The 22,317-nt window shown below is 39.2% G+C and overlaps 1 protein-coding gene across 1 annotated transcript in view; it reads left to right on the top strand.

The window, feature by feature from the left end:
• GPR112 (G protein-coupled receptor 112) overlaps positions 1-22,317 on the top strand; it is a 178,145-nt gene that overhangs the window by 50,691 nt on the left and 105,137 nt on the right. The window contains exons 2-4 of the mRNA XM_006874718.1: positions 11,021-16,012; positions 17,565-17,659; positions 21,444-21,508. Of these exons, the coding sequence (XP_006874780.1) occupies positions 11,021-16,012; positions 17,565-17,659; positions 21,444-21,508 (5,152 nt within the window). The remainder of the gene's footprint in view (positions 1-11,020; positions 16,013-17,564; positions 17,660-21,443; positions 21,509-22,317) is intronic.

Raw genomic sequence — 22,317 nt, 5'->3', positions numbered from 1 at the left:
TTAGAATACGGATTGTGATTGCATTATATGTGTAAATTGCTTTGGGCAGTATTGACATTTTCAAAATGTTAAGTCTTCCTACCCAGGAACATGGTATATTCTTCCATTTTTGTAGGTCTCTTTTGGTTTCTTGTAGCAGTGTTTTGTAGTTTTCTTTGTATAAGTCCTTTGTTTCTCTGGTTACATTTATTCCTAGCTATTTCATCCTTTGGACGGCAATTTTAAATGGTGTTGCTCTCCTAATGTCCTTTTCAGCACTGTTGTTATTGGCATTTGTTGTTGTTGTTATGTGCTGTGGAGTCGGTTGTGACTCATAGCGACCCTGTACAAGGTTTCCAAGGCTGTAAATCTTTACAGGAGCAGAAAGCCTCATCTTTCTCCTGTGGTAGTTTTGAACTGCTGAACTTGTGGTTTGCAGTCCGATTCGTAACCACTATGCTACAGAATCCAACTAGTTTTTGTATGTTGATCTTATATCCTGCCACTTTGCTGAATCTTCCAATGAGGTTTAGTAGCTTTTTTACTGAGTCATTGGGGTTTGCTATGTATAGGATCATATCGTTTGCAAATAGAGTTTTCCCTCCTCTTTGCCAATTTGGATCCCTTTAATTTCCCCATCTTGCCGTATAGCTCTTGCTAAGACTTCTAGCACAATATTGAATAGGAGTGGTTACAAAGGGCATCCTTGTCTGGTTCCGGTTCACAGAGGGAAGGCATTCAGTTTCTCTCCATTGAGCGTAATGTATGCTGTTGATTTTGTATATATGCTCTTAATTTAATGTTGACTGGAGCTCTGGTAGCGTAGTGGTTACGAATCGGGCTGTGAACTGCAAGGTCAGCAGTTCGAAACTACCAGCTGTTCCATGGGAGAAAGATGAGGCTTTCTGCTCCCGTAAAGATTTACAGCCTCGGAAACCCTGTGTAGGGTCGCTATGGGTCAGAACCGACTCAACGGCACACAACAACAATTATGTTGAGGAACTTCCCTTCAATTCCTACTTTGTTTAGTGTTTGTATCAGGAATGGATGTTGGATTTTGCCAATGCCTTTTCTGCATCAATCTATATAATCATGTCGTTCTTTTCTTTTTTCTTATTTATATGGTAGATTACGTTGATTGTTTTTCTAATGTTGAACCATCCTTGTATCCCTAATATGAATCCCACTTGATCATGATGTATTATTTTCTTAATGTGCTGCTGGATTCTGTTGGCTAGGATTTTGTTGAGAATTTTTGCATCTATGTTCATAAGAGACATTGGTCTATAATTTTCTTTCTTAGTGATGTCCTTCCTTAGTTTTGATATGAGGGTGATGCATGCTTCATAAAATGTATTAGGAAGTTTTCCATCCTCCTCTATATTATGGAATAATTTGAGTAGAATTGGTGACTGCTCTTCTCTGAATGTTTGGTAGCACTCAACAGTGAAACCATCTGGGCCGAGACTTCTCTTGATTGGGTGTTTTTTTTGACCTGATCACTTTCTTCTTTTCATATGGGTCTGTTCATGTTTTCTACTTCACTCTTTGTAAGTTTAGATAGGTTGTGTTTTTCTAAAAATGTATCCATCTCTTCTAAGTTTTCAAATTTGTTGGAGTAAAACTTTTCATAGTATTCTGTTATTATGCTTTTGATTTCCTTTGTTTCCATTGGGCCATTGCCCATGTGGTTTCTAATGTGTCTTCTCCCTCTTTTCTTTTAAGTTTGCTAATGGTTTGTCAATTTTGTTAATCCATTTAAAGAACCAGCTTCTTGTCTTGTTGATTCTTTCTATTGTTTTTCTGTTTTCGATCTCATGTTTTTCTGCTCTAATCTTTATTATTTCTTTTCTTTTGGTGACTGTAGGTTCCCTATGTTGGTCTGTTTCTAATTGTTGTAGATGCTGTGTTAATGTGTTAATTTTGGTTCTTTCTACTTTTGGATGTGTGCATTTATTGCAATAAATTGTCCACTCAGCCCTGCTTTCGCCATGTCCCAAGGATTTTGGTATGTTGTTTTTACATTTACATATGTTTGTTTCTAGGAAGCTTGTCAACTCACCTTTTATTTCTTCTGCTACCCAGTCACTTAGTAAGGTGTTATTCCGTTTCCATGTATTTAGCTTTATTTCCTTGGTCTTCCTATTGTTGATTTCTAATTTGATAGCATTGTGGTCTGTGAAGATGCTTTGTAGTATTTTGATATTTGTAAATTTATGGAGGTTTATTTTATGGCCTAAGACATGGTCTATTCTGGAGAATGTTCCATGTGAACTGGAAAAGAATGTGTATTGTGTTGTTGTTGGGTTGAATGCTCTGTACACATCTATGAGGTCCAGTTGGCTGATTGTGTTGTTTAGTTCCTCTGTGCCTTTGTCAAGTTTTTTTCTAGTTGTTCTATCCATTTTTGTAAACAGTGTATTAAAATCGTCCACAATTATTGTAGATTCCTCTACTTCTTTCTTCAAATCTATTAGAGTTTGCTTTATATATTTTGGAGCTCTTTCATTGGGAGCATAGATATTTATTATGGTTCATTTGTCCCTTTAATCATGAGATAAGGTCCATCGTTATCTCTTATGCTGGTTTTTCCTTAAAGTTTAATTTATCAGAGATTGCTACTGCCACTCCTATTAGTTTTTTATTGCAATTAGCTTGGTATATTTTTTCCATCCTTTGACTTTTAATCTGTTTTTGTCTCTGTGTGTAAGATGTATCTCTTGCAGACAGCATATTGAAGGATCTTGTATTCTTATCCATTCTGCCACACTCGGTCTCTTAACTGGTGCACTGAATCCGTTTACATTCAGTGTAATTATTGATACATATGGATTACTGCTACTATTATATTTGCTTTTTTGTGGTGCTGCTGCTTTCTTTGTTCTGCATGTCTTCCTGTGCTGAGTTCATAGTCTTTGTGTTCTTTCTTGTGAGTTTCCTCATAGTTTTAATGTTTCCATGTCCTTCTTGGATTTTCATTTTCTTGGTATGTTGTGAAGTGTTAATTTTCTTTGAGGTTACCTTATATTCCATTAACTTTCCCCTCCATTTAGTGCAGTCTATTTTATCTTGTAATCTACCTGACCTTCTCAACATCTGAATCTCTGTTCCTACGTGTTTACCTTCTTTCACATTGTATTTGTTTTGATCATAGACTGACCTCCTAGATCCTCTGAATTTGTTCTTATAGTTTTGATTGAGTTCTAGGAGGTGCTGCCACATTTGTCAATCTCTGGTTGTTGTCTGTACTTGTTGGTTCTCAGTCCATAAAACTCCCTTTAGGGTGTTTTGTAGCACAAGGTTGGCTTTGGAAAAATCCCTTAGCTTTTGTTCATTATGAATTGTTTTGATTACAATGTCATATTAGATTGACAGCTTAGCTGGGTACAGAATTCTTGGTTGGCAGTTTTTTTTTCCTTCAGTGTTTTATATATGTCTCCCCATTGCCTTCTTGCCTGCATGGTTTCTGCTGAGAGAGCTGAGCTTAATCTGACTTGCTTGCTTTTGTATGTTGTTGTTGTTAAGTGTCGTCGAGTCGGTTCCAACCCATAGCGACCCTGTACAGGGTTTCTGAGGCTGTAAATCTTTACAGGAGCAGAAAGCTTCATTTTTCTTCTCTTTTCTGTAGCTGGTTTCCAGATTGTCTCTTTATCATTGATTTTTTAGAGCTTGATTATGTTATCTTGGGGATTTTCTTTTGGAGTCTATCATTCCTGGGGTTAATTCAGCTTTTTGAATGCTCATCTTTTCGCTTTTCAGTATGTTAGAGAAATTTTCTTCCAGTAGTTCTTCAACCTGTGTGATTCTTCCTGTCCTAGAATGCTGATAATTCTTAAGTTTTTCCTCTTCATGCTGTCCAACATGAATCTTAGATCTTCGGATTTTTTTTATCCTTTTTTCTGCTTGCTCTTCAATTTTAGTAGTACTGAGAAATTTGTTTTCCAGCTCACTAGTTCTGGCTTCCATCTCTCCAGTTCTACAGTTCTACTCCTTTGCCATTTCAGTGTGTTGTCTATTTCTGATATTCTAATTTAATTGTTTGGACCTCTTTCTGTAGGTTTCAAATTGCTTTCAATACTATATGTGTAATATTTGAGGTGTAGCACTTTCCTGACTTCTTCCTTATTTTTCTCAACTCTATTGTAAAATGTCTTGAAACATTTTATAGTCATGTTTCTGAATTCCTTGTCAGGCATTTCTAAGGCCTGCCTTTCTTATAAAATAGAGTCTTGGTCTACCTCTAGGTCATTTGTCTCAGACATTTTATATTTTTCCTGAATATGTGCTGATATGGTTATCTGTTTTTGCTTTTTAGACTTGTTCAATGGTTAGCTGTGACCTTAATACTTAATTGAGTGTGTGTTTTGGTATATTTTATGCTTTCAGATTGCCTCTAAGTAGATGTTTTCGTTCTTCTTATTGTTTAACTTAGAGTAACTTTCACAGGTGTTGTCTACCTCTATGGTGTATGGCAGTTGGTATTGGTTCTTGCCTGGATTGTGTGGTTTTATAGGGTGTGATTGTAGCTTGACTATATAGCAGCAATTGCTGTCTCTTCTTGGATAATTTATGGAGAGAATTAGCCCCCTAAAGGTAAAAGGGGGAACAAAAAAACAACAAAATAGCAACAAGCCAGATTGGATACTGTATTCTATAATCACAGAAAAAAGAGAGGAGAGAGAGAAGAATAAAAAAAATTCTGTAGCCTAATATGAGTATGACTTTAATATCCTCGTTCAGCTTCTTGCCTTCAAGGCTGCCTGATAAATTTCAAGATGCCTCTGTTGGTTGTTATGCTGTACCCCAGGATTTAATTTTTGGCCTGTTTTGCTTTTAGTCTCTCTCCCACTCTACAACCCCTTTTCTGGCCTTTTCCATATTAATAAACAGTTCAGGGCTGTCTGTCACCATTTTGCGCTACTGGTTGGTTTTAAGTGGGGACTGTCCCTTTAAATGCTGAGAGGATCTGTGCGCATGTATGGTTGAAGAACCCTCCAGTGGTGGGGATGGGGGATGTCCACTCGCTCAAGCACCCCAACTAGTTACCAGAATGAAGGTACGCAGACAGCAAGAGGCCAATGAATAGATACCAAACAAATCAGAACAAAGCAAAACAAAACAAAAAATATTGTTCACCTTTGTCTCCGATGTTCCTACAGGCATTAGTCAATGGCGGATCTGCTTGCTTCCCAACTTGGTCTTGCCTTTTGGTCTTACCCAAGTTGTTGGCTCTGGGCTGCTGAGCCCAGTGGGTTCAAAAATATGAGATTTCTTGCTTCTGCTATAAGTTCCATTAGCTATACCCTCAAACTTTTTCAGTAGTCCTATATATGTGGTTCAGAGTTTTGGTGCTCTCTCCTGAACCTGCTTGGCCTGGTATTCTATGTTAGTGCTGACGGAGATCTTCACTGTACCTCTACCCTATCCACCATCAAGCCCCACCTCCCTAATGTCATTTTCAATGCTGTCATTATTACTATAGAGCAATCCAACTCATTTTTGTTGTTGATCTAGTACTCTGCCATTTTGCTGAATCTTCCAGTGAATTCTAGTGGTTTTTTGCTGGGTCTTTGTGGTTTTCTATGTATAAGGATCGTATCATCTACAAATGCAGAGAGTTTTATCTCCTCTCTGCCAATTTGAATGCCTTTAATTTCTCTATCTTGCCTTATAGCTCTAGTTAAGACTTCCAACACAATATTGAATAGGAGTGGCAATAAGGGGCAACTTTGTCTGGTTCCTGTTCGCAAAGGGAAGGTTTTCAGTTTCTCTCCATTGAGATTAATGTCGGCTGTTGGTTTTGTATATATGCTCTTAATTATATTGAGGAATTTCCCTTCAATTCCTACTTTGTTGAGTCTTTTTTTAAAATCAGGAATCGATGTTGGATTTTGTTAAATGACTTTTCTGCATCAATCGATATACGATATAATCATGTGGTGTTTTTTTTTTTTTTTTTTTTGAATATGGTCAATTACATTGATTGTTTTTCTAATGTTGAACTATCCTTACATCCCTGGTATGAATCCCATTTGGTCATGATGTATTATTTTTTTGATGTGTTGTTGAATTCTGTCGGCTAGGATTTTGTTGAGAATTTTTGCATCTATGTTCATGAGGGATTTGTTGTGGTTATTGCTAGGTGCCATTGAGTCAGTACTGACTCATAGCAACCCTATGCACAACAGAACAAAACATTGCCCAATCTTGGGCCAACCTCAATACTGTTGCTACTTTAGTCCATCGATGGTACCACTTGGCCAATCCATCTCGTTGGGGGTCTTCCTCTTTTTCTCTGACCCTCCACCTTATCAGACATGATATCCTTCTCCAGCGACTGGCCCCACCTGACAACATGTCCGAAGTATGAGAGACGAAGTTTGGCCATCCTGGACTCCAAGGAACACTCTGGCTGCACATCTTCTAAAACGGATCTATTGGTTCTTCTGGCATCCCAAGGCACTTTCAATATCCTCCTCCAACACCATAACTCAAAAGCATAAATTCTTCTACGGTCTTCCTTATTCACTGTCCAGCATTTGCATGCATATGAAGTTATTGAAAATACCATGGCTTGGGTCAGGTGCACCTTAGTCCTCAAGCTGACATCTTTGCTTATGAGAGATATTGGTCTACAATTTTCTTTCTTAGTGATGTCCTTCCTTGGTTTTGGTATGAGGGTTATGCTTGCTTCATAGAATGTATTAGGGAATTTTCCATCCTCTTCTATATTCTGGAATAATTTGAGTAGAATTGGTGACAGCTCTTCCCTGAATGTTTAGTAAAACTCACCAGTGAAGCCGTCTGGACCTGTACTTTTTTTTTGGTTGGGAGTGTTTTGATGACCTGGTCAATTTCCTCCTTTGTTATAGGTCTTTTCAAGTTTTCTACTTCACTCTGTGTAAGTTTAGGTTGGTCGTACTTTTCTAAAACTGTATCCATCTCCTCTAGATTTCCTAATTTGTTGGAGTACAACTCTTCATAGTATTCTGTTATTATCCTTTTTATTTCTGTTGATTCTGTTGTGATGTCACCTGTGTGGTTTCCTATGCTTGTTATTTGTATGTTTTCCCTCTCTTCTTTTGTTAGGTTTGTCAATTTTATTAATCTTCTCGAAGAACCGGATCCTTGTCATGTTGATTCTTTCTATAGTTTATCTGTTTTCTATCTCATTAATTTCTGCTCTAATGTTTATGATTTCTACTTTTTAATGTAGGTTTACTTTGCTGGTCTGTTTCTAGTTGTTTTAAATGTGTTGAAGTGTTGATTTGGGCTTTTTCTTCTTTTTGGATGTGTGCATTTATTGCAATATATTGTCCTCTCAGCACTTCTTTTGCCATGTCTTAAAGATTTTGATAAGTTGTGTTTTCATTTTCATTTGTTTCTAAGAACTTTGTGAATTCATGTTTTATTTCTCCTACTACCCAGGAGCTTTTCAGCAGGGTGTTATTCAGTTTCCATTTATTTGACTTTATTTCTTTGGTTTTCTTATTGTTGATTTTTATTTTATAGCACTGTGGTCTTAGAAGATGCTTTGTAGTATTTTGAGGCTTGTTTTTTGGCCTAACACATGGTCTGTTCTTGCGAATGTTCTATGTGCACTGGAAAAGAATTTGTTGTTGTTGGGCTGAATGTTCTGTTTGCCTCTATGAGGTCCAGTTGGCAGATTGTATTGTTTATTTCCTATGTGTCTTTGTCAGATTTCTTTCTGGTTGCTCTATCCTTTTTTGAAAATGGTATATTATAATTGCCCACTATTATTGTAGATTTGTCTATTCTTTCTTCAACTCTATTAGAATTTGCTTTATATATTTTGAAGCTCTTTCATTAGGAGCGTCGATATTTATTATGGTTATGTCATCTTGTTCAATTGACCCTTTAATCGTGAGATAATGTCCATCTTTATCTATTATGCTGGGTTTTGCCTTAAAGTTCATTTTATCAGAGATTAGTATTGCCACTCCTGCTTGTTTTTTTTATAGCAATTAGTTTGATATATTTTTTCCATCCTTTAACTTTTATTCTGCTTTTGTCTTTGTGTGTAAGGTTTGTCACTTGCAGACAGCATATTGAAGGATCTTTTTTTCTTATATATTCTGCCACTCTCCATCTTTTAACTGGTGCATTTAATTGGTTGACATTTGGTGTAATTATCGATAGGTATGAATTAATTGCTGGCATTGTGTTGTTTTTTGTTGTTGTGCTGCCAGTTTTTTTGTTCTGCATGCCTTTTTTTTAAAGTTTTTATTGTGAATTGTGTGTGTTTACATGGGAGAACATCAGCTTTACATTCATCCTGTTGTTTTTTATTTCATTGTAATGATTACAATCCCCTCCATTCATCATCAAATAAGCAAAGGGTACACCTCACAGGCCTGACCCCCGGCTGTCAGCACACAGCCCCTCTCCCTCCCTGAGTCCAGTGTCCCCAGCTGCTCCATCTGTCCATGTCATCATCTCTGTCTCCATTTCTGGTGTCACTGCTTCTCTGGGTAGAGTCCCGCACTCCACTCTTCTCACACTGCTGGCCACAAGGTCTCCACCCAACTTTACAGGAGTCTTTTGAATGTGGTTGGACTTAGCTCCCAACCTCATTGATGTTTTTCCCCCTCTTCCCCTTATCGGTGACCAACGTGTTCACCAGCCGGACCACATACCTGCTCGTGTATTCCCCTTGAGTCTTAGTCTTGGAGGGAAGTGTGCTCTGAGAGGACCCAACCACTTGCCTTGATGGCTTCCAGGTGAACAGCTTGCTTGTTCTTGTAGTAGACAATCAGACTGCCAGTACTGTTTATTATTTTTCCTGCCAGTCTTTGTTTCACAAAGTATCTGCTGTTCGTCTAGCCGCTCCAGACTGGTCTACTTGTCCTTTCAAGTGGAAAATATCCCACCTCAGATGATTCTGGATGGGGTTCAGGATTCCACCTATGGTCTTATGCAATGCAAAGGCTCCATAGGAAGCCTCTTTCACTGGGCGACTTCTAGCCCTCTTTAAGGTAAGACAGACTTACAAACTTTCTGTTGTGATGTTTCTGGCTATTCCTTTCTCTCCTCAAGTGTCTATTTTACAATGGTAGGCAAGGGAAACCAAGATTCAAAAGACAGCCAAGCATCTTAACATTATTCTCCTCTTTTACCCTTCAAACCATGCTTCAATCCCTGTATCCTGGAACCCTGTTGTTCCAAGACTGTGCATACCTCATCATTTATCTCTGTCCCACTTAGCCCATGCAAACCTGCCTAACTGTTCTCCCATCAGCCTCGTTCTTCCATTCTCTTCCCCATTCTTATGTATTGGGCCACCACCCCACCCCAAGCACCCAAGCTATCCTGTGTCTATTCCTTACCCTGTTTTCTATCTTCTATCTTCCCCTCCCTCCCTTCCCTCCTCTAATCCCATACCGCTTGGTGATCAGTATATATATATATTGTTGTGAAGTGCCATCAAGTCGGTTCTGATACATAGTGACCCTGTATAGGGTTTCCAAGGAGCAGCTGGTGAACTTAAACTGCCGACCTTGCAGTTCAAATGGCTTTTCAGTCTGGCGCATTAACCCACAACGCCACACCAGGAAAACAAAAATCCTCACCACTGGATCAATAAACAACATTCTTATCAACAGAGAAAAGATTGAAGTTGTCAAGGACTTCATTCTTGTTGGATCAACTATCAATACTCGTGGAAGCAGCAGTCAAGAGATCAGACGATGTATTGCATTGGGCAAATCTGCTGCACAGGAACTTTTTAAAGTGTTGAAGAGCAGAGATGTCAGCTTGAGGACTAAGGTGCACCTGACCCAAGCATGGTATTTTCAATAACCTCATATGGATGCGAAAGCTGGACAGTGAATAAGAAAGACCATAGAAGAATTGATGCCTTTGAGTTGTGGAGTTGGAGGAGAATAGTAAAAGTGCCATGGACTGCCAAAAGAACCAACAGATCTGTTTTGGAAGAAGTGTGGCCAGAGTGCTCCTTGGAGGCCAGGATGGCTAAGCTTTGTCTCTCATACTTTGGACATATTGTCAGGAGGGAACAGTCACTGGAGAAGCATGTCATGCTGGGTAAGTTGAAGGGTCAGAGAAAAAGAAGAAGACCCCAAAGAGATGGATCAGCCAGGTGGCATCATTGATGGCGTCAAGTGTGCCAACGGTAGTGAGGTTGGCCCAGGATTGGACATTGTTTCGTTCTGCTGTGCATGGGGTCACTATGAGTCGGTTCCAACTCGATGACACCTGACAACAACAACTGTATATATATATGTATGTATGTATGTATCTTTTTAGGGTGGGTTCTTTTTCTTAGTCTTTTACAATAATGGTCCTATGCAGAATTTCTCCTTTTATGACTGACTAAATTCACTCAGCATAATGTCCTCAAGGTTCATCCATGTTTTGCGTGACTTGCAGCTTCCTTGTTGTTCTTCAAGGTAGCATAGTATTCAATTGTGTGTTTACACCACAGTTTGTTTATCCATTCTTCAACTGATGGGCAGTTAGGCTGTCTCCATCTTTTTTACTGTTGTAAATAGTGCTGCTATGAACATTGATGAGTCCGCATGCCTTCTTGTGCTGAGTTTATGGTTTTTGTGTTCTTTCTTGTCAGTTTCTTCATAGTTTTAATGTTCCCATGCTCTTCTTGGACTTTTATTTTCTTGCTTTGTTGTGAAGTATTAATGATGACTTTATACTAGCCACTTAATCAAAACACTATGAGAACTATGTAGAAACTTTGCTGTTGTTAAGTGCTGTCTTATTGGTTCCAACCCACAGCGACTCTGTATAGGGTTTCTGAGGAGCAGCTGATGGGTTTGAACTGCCAACCTTGTAGTTCAAAGTCCAGCACTGATCCTACAGTACCACACCAGGAGTTTCTCTTTAGAAAGTAGAAAATCATCTAGAGAAAAACTAAGTAATCCAGTGATTTGATTATATTTTATTATTTCCTCTTAAAATATGTGAAGAATTTATAGAGCACTTTCTTAAATAATTAGCTCTGATTTCAAATGCTAAATGCAATGTAACATGTGTTCTCATTTTTCAGTTGTTTCAGATAAAATAACAACTCAAGGAACAAGTAGAACTATTTCAAAGCAAGTAAATTTGACAACTCCATCCCAAATTACTGGGCTAAAACCACAAAAGACTCTATATTCCTCTTCAGTGATGTCTAAAAGTATACCTGTGTTTGCATCTGATCATATAACTGTATCATATTCCAAAATGACTTCTCTACCTTTGGAATCTATGACTACATCAAAAAATGTTAAGCCATCTGTAGCTGAGACATCTACCATATCAGCAGATACTTTATCTACTTTAGTAGACATCACTCTGCCTACCAAGAGTACATCCATAATCACTATTATCAATTCAAAAAAAACAAGTAAATTCCCATCTTCAGAAAGGATGATGACATCAAAAATGGCTGAAGCCCTTACTTCTGAGACCTCTCATCAAACTACAGCTGCTGATTTTCTATACACATCTGAATTTACCAAGAATTCAGTTGCATCTAAAACTTCATCAACTAGATCTCAGTCTGCCATTATAAAGACAACATCTTTACTCTCATCTATTGAGTCAATGTCCATGTCTGCGACATCTTGGCCCAAACACAAATCCACGGATTTTGAGACACTCCCTATCTCCACAGCTGAACAGGTATTTCTTGCATCTTCATCTACTGGAACTTCTTCAGCTACAACTACTCACATTGGAACTGCCTCAGCATTCTCACCTGAGTCTGAGCTCATCTCCACAGTTGCTCCAGTTGACTCTCTATTGTCTAGAAATCAGACCATATCTACATTGGCAACAACTGACATGGAGACAGCATTTACAGTCCGTTCAGTGACTCTTCCAACTAGGCCTATTGAGACTACACCTGTCTTTAGAACATCTGAAACTGAATTGACATCTACAAATTTCCAAGATGTCTCTTCACCCAGTGCGGAGGATGCTATATCTACGTCCATGCCAAAAGAGACCTCTTCTATGTCCCTTTTATTCAAGACATCCTCTCCATTCACTGGAACTCAGACTGTACAGACAGTTAGTGATGATGAGACTACATTTAAAATTTTAACTCCTGGAATCACATTTGCAACTACAGTGACTGAAACCATCTTTCCTCCCACAATCACAAGGCCAGTATACACACAGAATCTGCCTACAGATGATAATACCTCACTTTATCTGAGTTCCGCTAGCTTAGCTTCCACAGTCAAGTCATCTGCGTCAGATCCCACAATAATATCTGAGACTGCTTGGACTTCCAGGCCAGACCAGAATGTTTTAACATCTATAAATACAAGCACCATACTTGCATTCATGCCTAATGAAAATTTCACATCATCTTCCCATGAGGGTACTTCTAATATGGAACATTCATTGACAACTAGTAATATTATCACTCCACCAGAAGAGAGTGAGGCTACAGGTGATATCACTGTTACAACCAGATATGCAACAGCTCTCTCCAAATTGACATCTCCCTGGTTTACTAATCCCTCCACATCTGTGCTCAAATCTGAGTTTCAAGTTACCACCTTGCTAAAAACTGCCCCTATGTCTACGGTAGCCACAAATGAACTTCTTTCAACACCAATGGAAACAGTTGTTCCTTCAGAAGACATAACATCTACCCTCGCTGACATAAAGTCAGATTTTTCTACTAAGGAATGCCTTACTAAGACCGAAACAAATAGTACAATTCCATTTGGAGAGACAACAGCCCTTGTTCCAACGTCTGTGACAACACAAATTTTCAATGCTACTGTGACAAGAAAAGAAACAACTTCCCATTTTCGTACGGGAAAATCAACTACAGCAGCGACACCTGAGATTTCTCCATTTTCAACAATGCTGGAGGCAACAGATGAAGCTACACAAATGTTGCCATCATTGATCACCATTTCTCCTTTTCCCAATATAGAAAAGATTACTACCTCAGTGGATAATAAAACTGCAACTACTGAGGTTAGAAGAAGTTGGTTTACGTCAGACTCTGTTAAAACTACACCTAAGAGTTTGAGTTCAAACAGTGGAACTACAGAAATCTTTAATTCCACTCACACCTACAGAGCACGTTGGACTTCAGAGACTTCACCTGAAGGGAATTCAGATTCATCTCCCACTTCTAAGCATACACAGATATTTCCTGAACTCCTGGATGTATCCACAAGGAGCCTTGGGACCATTTTCACCATTACTCCTACAGACAGGACAGCTATGTCCTTATCTGCTAGCACCTTACCTCCACAGTCTGCATCTACCATTTCCCCAACAACTCCTGGGCCTGTTACTCATATGATCTCACTTCCAGTTAGTGGCTCTGCTGTCACCTCTATGATGGTACACCAGTCTGATGAGACTAAGGTGACCATGCCTGAGCCTTCAACACTGGCTAGACCTTTCTCCACATCTACGCTCTCAGAAGTCTCAATTCTGCCATCAGCTATAGTGACCACAGCATCAATGACAACTTTGGACCAGATGGCTTCCACAACCAGCAGTACCATGCCTACCCACATAGACTCTATTCTTACCACTTCAGAGGCCACAGGGATCTCTGTCAGTATGACCCCAGTGACAGTTCCCTCTCTGACAGAAGCTCCAGTCCCCTCACTGAGAATTCCCACTCCTGTGACAACTAAGGCTGATACCACCTTCACTTCTTCCTTATCTGACACAGTAACTCCACCCACACATATTCTTACTTCTTCCACATCTCTCCCTGACAAACTTTCTGTGGTGTCCTCCACTCCTGTGTTCTCAACTGCATCTACACCAATAACAACCCAACCCACATCTCAAGTGGCACTGACTACAGGGCTGGAGACATCTACACATGCTCTGAGCTTTCCATATACTTTTAGTGGTGATGCAGATGTTCTTAGCTTGGTTACTGGCACCACAGAACCCTCTGTTGTTAATGAGACCAGGCCTGTACACACCTCTGCCAACAAGCTTACTACCTCAGTAGACATTCACAGCTCTCAATCTTCCACACATCTTGTAAACACACCTGTTCCCATCCTACTGATGACAGGCACTTCTACCATATCGTCTAACAAAGAACCGATGATCACCTCCTTGGGAAACACTTCTAGAACTATAGAAGCAACAGAAATGTCCTCATCTAAGAATTCTTTTATTTCATACTCCCAAGGAACTTCATCCTTGGAGATGACAGACATGGGATTTTCAGAAACCATAAAAATTTCCAGTCATCAAACACATTCACCTTCAGAGGTTTCACTCGAGACCCTGACTGAGGGAAATTCAGTTTCATCTGCAACTTCTGGAAGCACATCTACGACACCTACCTTGTCCTCAAATAACACAGTAGGTGCTCACAGTTTAGAAACATCTTCCAGTCTTGGGAAAACAGCTCTACCTTCACAAGCTTTGACAATCACTACTGTTGTGTCTCCTGAAAAAGAAAGCATGAGTGCCATTTCCGAACATACTCCTGGATCTGTGGAAATGACAGTAAGCTCCACCTCTGTGACTCACCCTGTCTCGTACCACCAGGATACTTCATTCATAGCCACTGCACCTTCTGGAACAACCAGATTATCAAATTCTATGAACATCAACGCAACTGCATCACAGGTTTCCCCATCTTTGACTAACTTTAACAGCACTCTTAGGCCCACAAGAAGTATGAAAGTTACTACTTACCTTTCTTCTAATACAGGAAAGATGACTTCCTTGTTAGAAAATACTTCCTTAACAGATGAACTAACAAAAAGTACCACATCTATGAATATTTCTATTTCACATCCTCAGTTGACCCCATCCATAGGAACCCCACTTTCTTTGACATCATTTCGTTATTTACCTCATAGTACTGAGTTCTCTACCACAAAGACATCTCCAGTTCCCATATCCCACAAGGTTGAATTTCCAGTTCTGGGAACAGTAATAACATCTAGTAACGCTCAGTCTTTGCTTAAGACTTCCTGGAACACACCCACAGCCATAGATTCTCAATTTCCCATTTCCATCGCTACTCATGTACCTACTCCCGTTAAAATGGAAACAGAAACTCTCCAATTTGTTCCAGAGTCTTTACCAACATTCACAACCTCTCTTGTATCTGAAGATGTTACTTCAAAGTCATCAATTTCCACATCTGGAATGCTTCCTACGTTTGGGCTCTCTGAGAGTCCTTTATTACCAACTTCTTCAAGAGCTATCTCTACTACCTTAACTGACATGAAGCACACATTTGAGAAGAAAGCCACATCTGTAACTGCTGGGATCACATTTCCATCGAAACCTTCTGGTGCTGCGGCAGATTCTATGATCACAAAGGCTACTACTTTACCCATGCAGACTTGGATCTCATCTAGTCTCCATTCAGGTTCCCCTCTTGCAACTGCACCCAAAGCCCCTCAAGTTATAACTTCATCTACAGTAGAGGGACCAAAATCCACATTTCTGACTTCTGACTTGACATCAACACATCCATTCACTAACTTTGCAACACTACCCGTTACTACTGTAGGCACCATACTCACTAAAACTACTCCCACACCTTCAATGACTAATATCACTATTGGCTTTCCAAATTCTCTTCCAATGTCTACAAAAACCACAGATGACAATATTCACATTTTCACATCCCCTGGAGCATTACCCAGAACCACTGTGATGGTCAACTCCAGAACTGTGTCTCAACTTCCTTCATTTAGCAGGATGAATATGTCACCTCTTACAACTGACCACACACTATCTATAGGTTCCATACCTCTGTCTAGCCATACTATAGCATCTTCATGGAGCACTATCCCTGCTGTATCAACATCCCCTACTTTAGTTCTTCCTAAGCCTACACTGGACCCCCTTCCAAATATAACCACTACTACAGTGTCATTTCCACTTACATCCACCGAAGTGACACATCTTTCTACAGCAGCAGTGTCTTCATTAATCTCTTCCTCTTTTGAGGCAACCAGGCTGGACTGCACACCTTCCTTTCGGACTATAGGAACAGTTACTTCAACTAGTGCTGCAAAGTCTACAGGTACTGTTTGACAGTGCGCCACTATGATGACAATGTCTTTGCCACTGTATTTAAATATTTTTCATATACCTAACAGAATGCATAAGAAGCTCTGGTAGCATAGTGGTTATGAATCTGGCTGCTAACCTCAAGGTCAGTAGTTCGAAACTACCAACTGTTCCACAGGAGAAAGATGATACTTTCTGCTCCTGTAAAGATTCACAGCCTCAGAAACCTTGTGCAAGGTCGATATGAGTCAGAACCGACTCCACGGTACTTAACAACAACAACAACAACAACAGAATGCATACACAATGGGTCATGAAGTTGCCCAGTTCTCTGAAGGAAGAAAAGGATAAAGAAGGGTGTAGTGGTGTTTTTTTCCATCTTTTTAAGACAGTGGTACAGTGGATATTTGGTCAAAACACAGACTTCGGGAAGCGTCTTTTTTATCTTCACTTTTTCCCCACAGTATAATGCAAATATATCTTTTCGCTTAAGATGACATTTCTAAGTTGCTTTTCCACCTGTTTTGTTCCCGAGTCCCTGACTCTGATTCTGACAGTGTGAACCTCACCCATCCACAATACGATTTTATGGTCTTGTTATTGTTGTGAAATGCCATTGAGTAGATTCTGACCAATAGCAACCCTGTATAGGGTTTCCAAGGAGCAGCTGGTGAGCTTGAACCACCGACCTTGCAGTTCAAATGACTTTGCAGTCTGATGCATTAGCCCACAACACCACACCAGAACTCCAAACCAAAACCTACAGTCCCTGGTACTCCCAGGTGGTTTCCCATCCAAGTACTAACCAGACCCGGCTCTGCTTAGCTTCTGAGTTCAGAAGATATTGGGTGCATTCAGGGTGGTGTGGTCCTATAGGTTCTTGTTGTTGTTGTTAAGTGCTGTTGAGTCGGTTCCGACCCATAGCAACCCTGTATAGGGTTTCTGAGGAGCAGCTGGTGAGCTTGAACTGCCAGCTTTGCAGTTCAAACAGCTTTGCAGTCTGGCACATTAACCCACAGTGCCACATCAATATTCCTTAGTAGGTTACTGGGACTTCCAATTATATTGTCCGTATCTCAGAAAATTCCAGAAAATATTAATTCCTGCCTCTATCAATGCCTTTTATATAGGTCTCAGTCTTCTCCATAAAAGCAACAGGGACATAGGAAGAGAAAAGCCTGAAGCAGAAAGGAAAGCATAGGAGAAAATAATTATTTTCTCAGTACAAATGATCTTGTGAGATAATATTCAACTTGGCCATTAAACGGTCTGGGAATCTGTTGGTCAATGAAAGTCAAGGATTTGGGGAGGTTTGTAGACTGTCCATGAACTCTGTAGAAAAAAGGAAGCTGCTGAAATAGAGCAAAAACTACATGGTAACCTCCTGTTTAACTTTTGGGTATAGAGCCCAAAGTGCTGGTTCTTGCTCTTGGAATTAACCAAAGATTAAGAATAACTATTCGGTTTGCTTTCAAATGGAAATCACTTCTGACCAAATTTGCAGAAAGTCAAATTTCTTCAACTAAACAAAAGGATGAAATTAATCTTCTTATTTTTAATTACAGTTTCCTTCTACAGTATTGAAATGAACTTTTCAGTCTTTGATGGAGAGTCAAGGATCCCTATTGCCAGTGCTATAAATGAGTTTGCAGAATATTGGGTAAAATAACTATTTGAATGTTTGTGCTACATGTAAATATATGTGAATGTGTACACATACCCATACACAGAAACACACACATGAGGGTAAGTTAAACAATATTGCTACTATGGTTCAACTTCATACATGCACAGGTTTGTTCCAAATAAGCATGTTTAAAAAGATTTCTGTAATCAGTTGATGACCGCAGACAAACTCTCTCATTTGTGTTAGTCTCACTAGGGTGCCTTAAAAAAAAATCCAGTCAAAACAGTGGCTTCTGAGGAGATCTGCTGAGCCAGTTAAATTCAAGGCAGAGAGGTCAGCTCAGAGTTTATGGCAACTGTGCTTTGAGATTCCAAAGGGGTAATCTGGATAGACTTTTTTCAAAGACACAAGACATTCATGGGAGCTTATTATGAAGATATTTAACAAAATTAAAAACTGCGTTGGTGATAAAAAGGCCAGGAAAGTTGCTCCAAGAATTTTTTTTCTCCCAACTATGGCAATACACGTGCTTATTCTTTAAGAGTAGCAAGGTTTAAATTCATTGTGAAACCTTATCCCATTCACCCTACAGCCCTGATCTTGCCCTGTCAGACCTTTGTTCTCCAAACTACAAGAACATTGAAAAGGGAGAGAATTTGAGTCCCTTACAGATGCTAAAACTGCAGTTTTGATGTGGTATAAATCAAAGACAACAGAATTATTTGAGGGAGGGGTTAGAGAGATTAAAACACTGACTTCAGAAGCATATAGACTTAGATGGAGGATATGTCTAGAATGTTGAACTGTGTTGGAAGGAGTGCAGCCAGAGTGCTCCTTGGAGGCCAGGGTGGCCAAACTTCACTTTTCATACTTCAGACATATTGTCAGTTGGTACCATTCGCTGGAGACGGATATCATGTTTGGTAAGGTGGTGAGGGTCAGAGAAAAAGAAGAAGACCCCCATCGAGATAGACTGGCCAAGTGGCACCATCTATGGGCTCAAGTGTGACAACAATTGTGAGGTTGGCCCAAGATCGGGCAGTGTTTCGTTCTGTTGGGCATAGGGTCGCTATGAGTCAGTACCGACTTGGTGGCACCTAACAACAACAACAAATGGGGTAAATATTAAATGATGGAAAAAGCATCAAAAGAAGATATAAGAAATACAAAGTCACTGTACCAAAAATGAATGGTTGATGTTCAACCATTTCAAGGGGGTAGCATAAGATCAAGAAACAGTGGTGCTTAAGGAAGAAGTTCAAGCTGCAATGAAGGCTTTGGTGAAAAACAAGGCTCCAGGAGTTGGTGAAATATAAATTGAAATCTTTTGATATAGCACTGGAGGCGCTCACTCATCTATGCCAAAAAATTTGGCAACTACCTGACCAACGGATTGGAAAAGGTCCATATTTATGCCCATCTAGTGAAAGGTGACCCAATGGAATGCAGAAATAATTGAACAATATAATTAATACCACATGCAAGTAAAATTTTGCTGAAGATACTTAAAAACAGCAGTACATCCATAGGGAGCTGCCAAAAATTCAAGCTAGATTCAGAAGAGGACACAGAACTAGGGATATCATTGCTGATGTTAGATGAATGTTGGCTGACAGCAGGGAATACCAGCAAAAATGTTTTCTTGTGTTTTATTGACTATGCAAAAGCTTTTGACTTTGTACATCATGACAAACTATGGATAACATTTTGAAGAACAGGTATTCCAGAACATTTAAGTGTTCTTGTCATTAACCTGTACATAGATCAAGAGGAAATCATTCTAACAGAACAAGGGAATACTGAATGGTTTAAAATCAGGAAGAGTGTGTGCCAGGGTGTGTGCCCTTTCACCATATTTACTCAATCTGTATGCTGAGCAAATAATTTTGAGAAGCTGGATTATATAATTAAGAATGTGACATCAAGATTGGAGGAAAACTCACTAACAACCTGCAATAAGCAGGTGATACAGCCTTGCTTGCTGGAAGCAAAGAGGATTTAAATACTTTACTGATGAATATCAAAGAAGAGAGCCTTTAGAATGGATTGCACCTCAATGTAAAGAAAACAAAAATTCTCATAACTGGACCAATAAAGAACTCACGATAAATGGAGAAAAGATTAAAGTTGTCAAAAGCTTCATTTTGCTTGGATCCACAATCAACACTCATGGAAGAAGCAATCAAGGAATCAAATGACTTATTGAATTAGGCAGATCTGGGTACGAGACTTTTTTATAGTGTTCAAGAGCAAAGATGTCAGTTTGAGGACTAAGGTGTGTCTGACCCAAGCTATGGTACTTTCAATTGCCTCATATGCATGTGAAATTGTACAGTGAATAAAGAAAACCACAGAAGGATTGATGCATTTGAGTTATGGTGTTGGCGAAGAATATTGAAAGTACCATGGACTGCCAGAAGAACATACAAATCTGTTTTGGTAGAAGTATAGCATTCTGTTCCTTAGAAGCTAGGATGGTAAGATTTCATCTCTCATACTTTGGACATGCTATCAAGACGGAGCAGTCCTTGGAGAAGGACATCACGAAGTGCCTCAATGGTGTAGATTGGCACACTGGCAACAACAACATTGTGAGGATGACACAGAACAGGACAGTGTTTCTGTCTGTTATGCATAGGGTCCCTGTAAGTCAGAAGCGACAGCATCTGACAACAACAGTAACAACCCGCAATCTATTTCATAACTATTGTTTTTTCCTACACATTTACCCTGTTAATAGCATCGTGAGGGCATATGCAGTTTCTATTCCATAGTATCAGTGTTGAAAGTCTTTATGGCATGTTATTTTAATTTGCTTAGATCTGTACATTTCTCTACAGTAGCACAAATTCTGCAAGTCTTTGCCAAATTTTACTATTTTGGGAAAGTGGGAGAGCAGTGATCACAAAGTCTAGGACACTGTATTTAAATATTTTTGTTTCTTGTGGTTTAATTTTTTCTCTTTCTCCACTGTAATGAATGTTTCATTTATCCTTATTTTTTTCGTTTAAGAATAATAATACATATTCTTTGTATTAAAAAAAAAAGAAATCAAACCTTGACACCTGAAACCCAGGAAGTGAATCTCTTTTATAATACTTCTTCTTACATTGTTGTTGTTGTTAAGTACCATGGAGTTGGTTCCAACTCATAGCAACCCTATATAGGGTTTCTGAGGAGTGGCTGGTGAGCTTGAACTGCCAACCTTGCGGTTCAAACTGATCTTGCAGTCCAGTGCATTAATCCGCAGCACCACACCAGGACTCCATTTATTACTTTAACTCCTAACAATTTAAGATCTATTCTTTCAGTATTTTTTCTGTACCTATAACAGCCCCAACGCATGTACTCCTTGAAAAAAACAGGTGGAATCATACTAATTATGCTATTACAAAGCTTGCTTTTTGTCTATTTAATCATTATGTATTTGCGTCTATTCATGTGAGTAATACAGATCTCCCTCATATACTTGAAGAGCTGCATAGGGCTTCACTTTGTTACTATGTGCTGCATGAACATTTTGTATTTTAACAGCTATAGCCAAATTGCCTTCCAGATTTATAGTTTACTAATTTGTGCCCCCACTAACATGAACTGATACTGTCTGTTTTCCCACTATCCCTATCAGCATTTATTTTGAAGTGTATATAACATGATTATAGCCCTTGAAAATGGGTGGGGGAAATGTAAATTGAAAAACCGAATAATGAGTGCAGACTAATGAGTACATCATCCCAGGTGACTTTGCTGATTGCTGGGTTAAGAGAGAGGATCGGGAATATTAAAACTGATTTGTGTGTGTGTGTGTCTTTTACAGTTGAATTCGATATTTCAAGACAGTGAATTTGCTCTTGATAAACTGGCTACTCAAATTAAGAGCAGGTATGTTATCTACAATAAGGCAGTTGGGGGCAGTTTGGGTCCATTCATATCCAAAGAGAATCCCCTTTGTTTGTGTCTGAGCCTTGGGGACTGCTGCATATTTAGTCACATCTTCCCTTCTGAATGTAAATCCTTTGTGGAATGAAGAAGAAATTTGCATGAGTACTATGAGGTACTGAGTCACTGGGAGAGCAAAATAGAAGAAAGTAAATAGGGAAAACAGTGGCATTAGACCTAGTTACCTCTAATGCCCCCTTTGGCTCTAAAATTCTATGATGTGGTTTTTTTATGTTTTTTTTTTGGTTTAAAATCACGTTTTAAAGGGCTGAAAGGTGAGGATGCCCAATGCACAAAGATTTATAAGGCCTTTTATTTCAGAACAATGCACTTTCAAGAATTACAAATTCCAAAGGGAACATGAAATGTTTAAAGTGAGGAATGTTGAGTGATTCAAGACTCATTCAAGCCCAAATTTAGAAAAGTGATTGCAGTGAAGTCCATAGGCTTTGATTAATATCAAGGAAACCATGGCAAAGGCAATTGGTAATCTGGGAAATATTTCCTCTGCTCTTGCCTTGCAACAGTGAGAACTGTTAAAGGAACGACAAGAACCAGCTCTTAGAAAAACAGGCATGGCTCTGTATGCCGTGATAAACTGATTTTTAAGATACTACATGTAATTGTGCTGGAAGTCTTAGCAGGAGCTATATGGCAAGACAGGGAAATTAAAGGCATCCAAATTGGCAAAGAGGAAGTAAAACTCTCCCTATTTGCAGACAATATGATCCTATACATAGAAAACCCCAAAG

The sequence above is a fragment of the Chrysochloris asiatica genome, unplaced genomic scaffold (genome assembly GCF_000296735.1).
Source record: "Chrysochloris asiatica unplaced genomic scaffold, ChrAsi1.0 scaffold00295, whole genome shotgun sequence".
Taxonomy (NCBI): domain Eukaryota; kingdom Metazoa; phylum Chordata; class Mammalia; order Afrosoricida; family Chrysochloridae; genus Chrysochloris; species Chrysochloris asiatica.
This window is presented reverse-complemented; position numbering and strand designations above follow the sequence as displayed.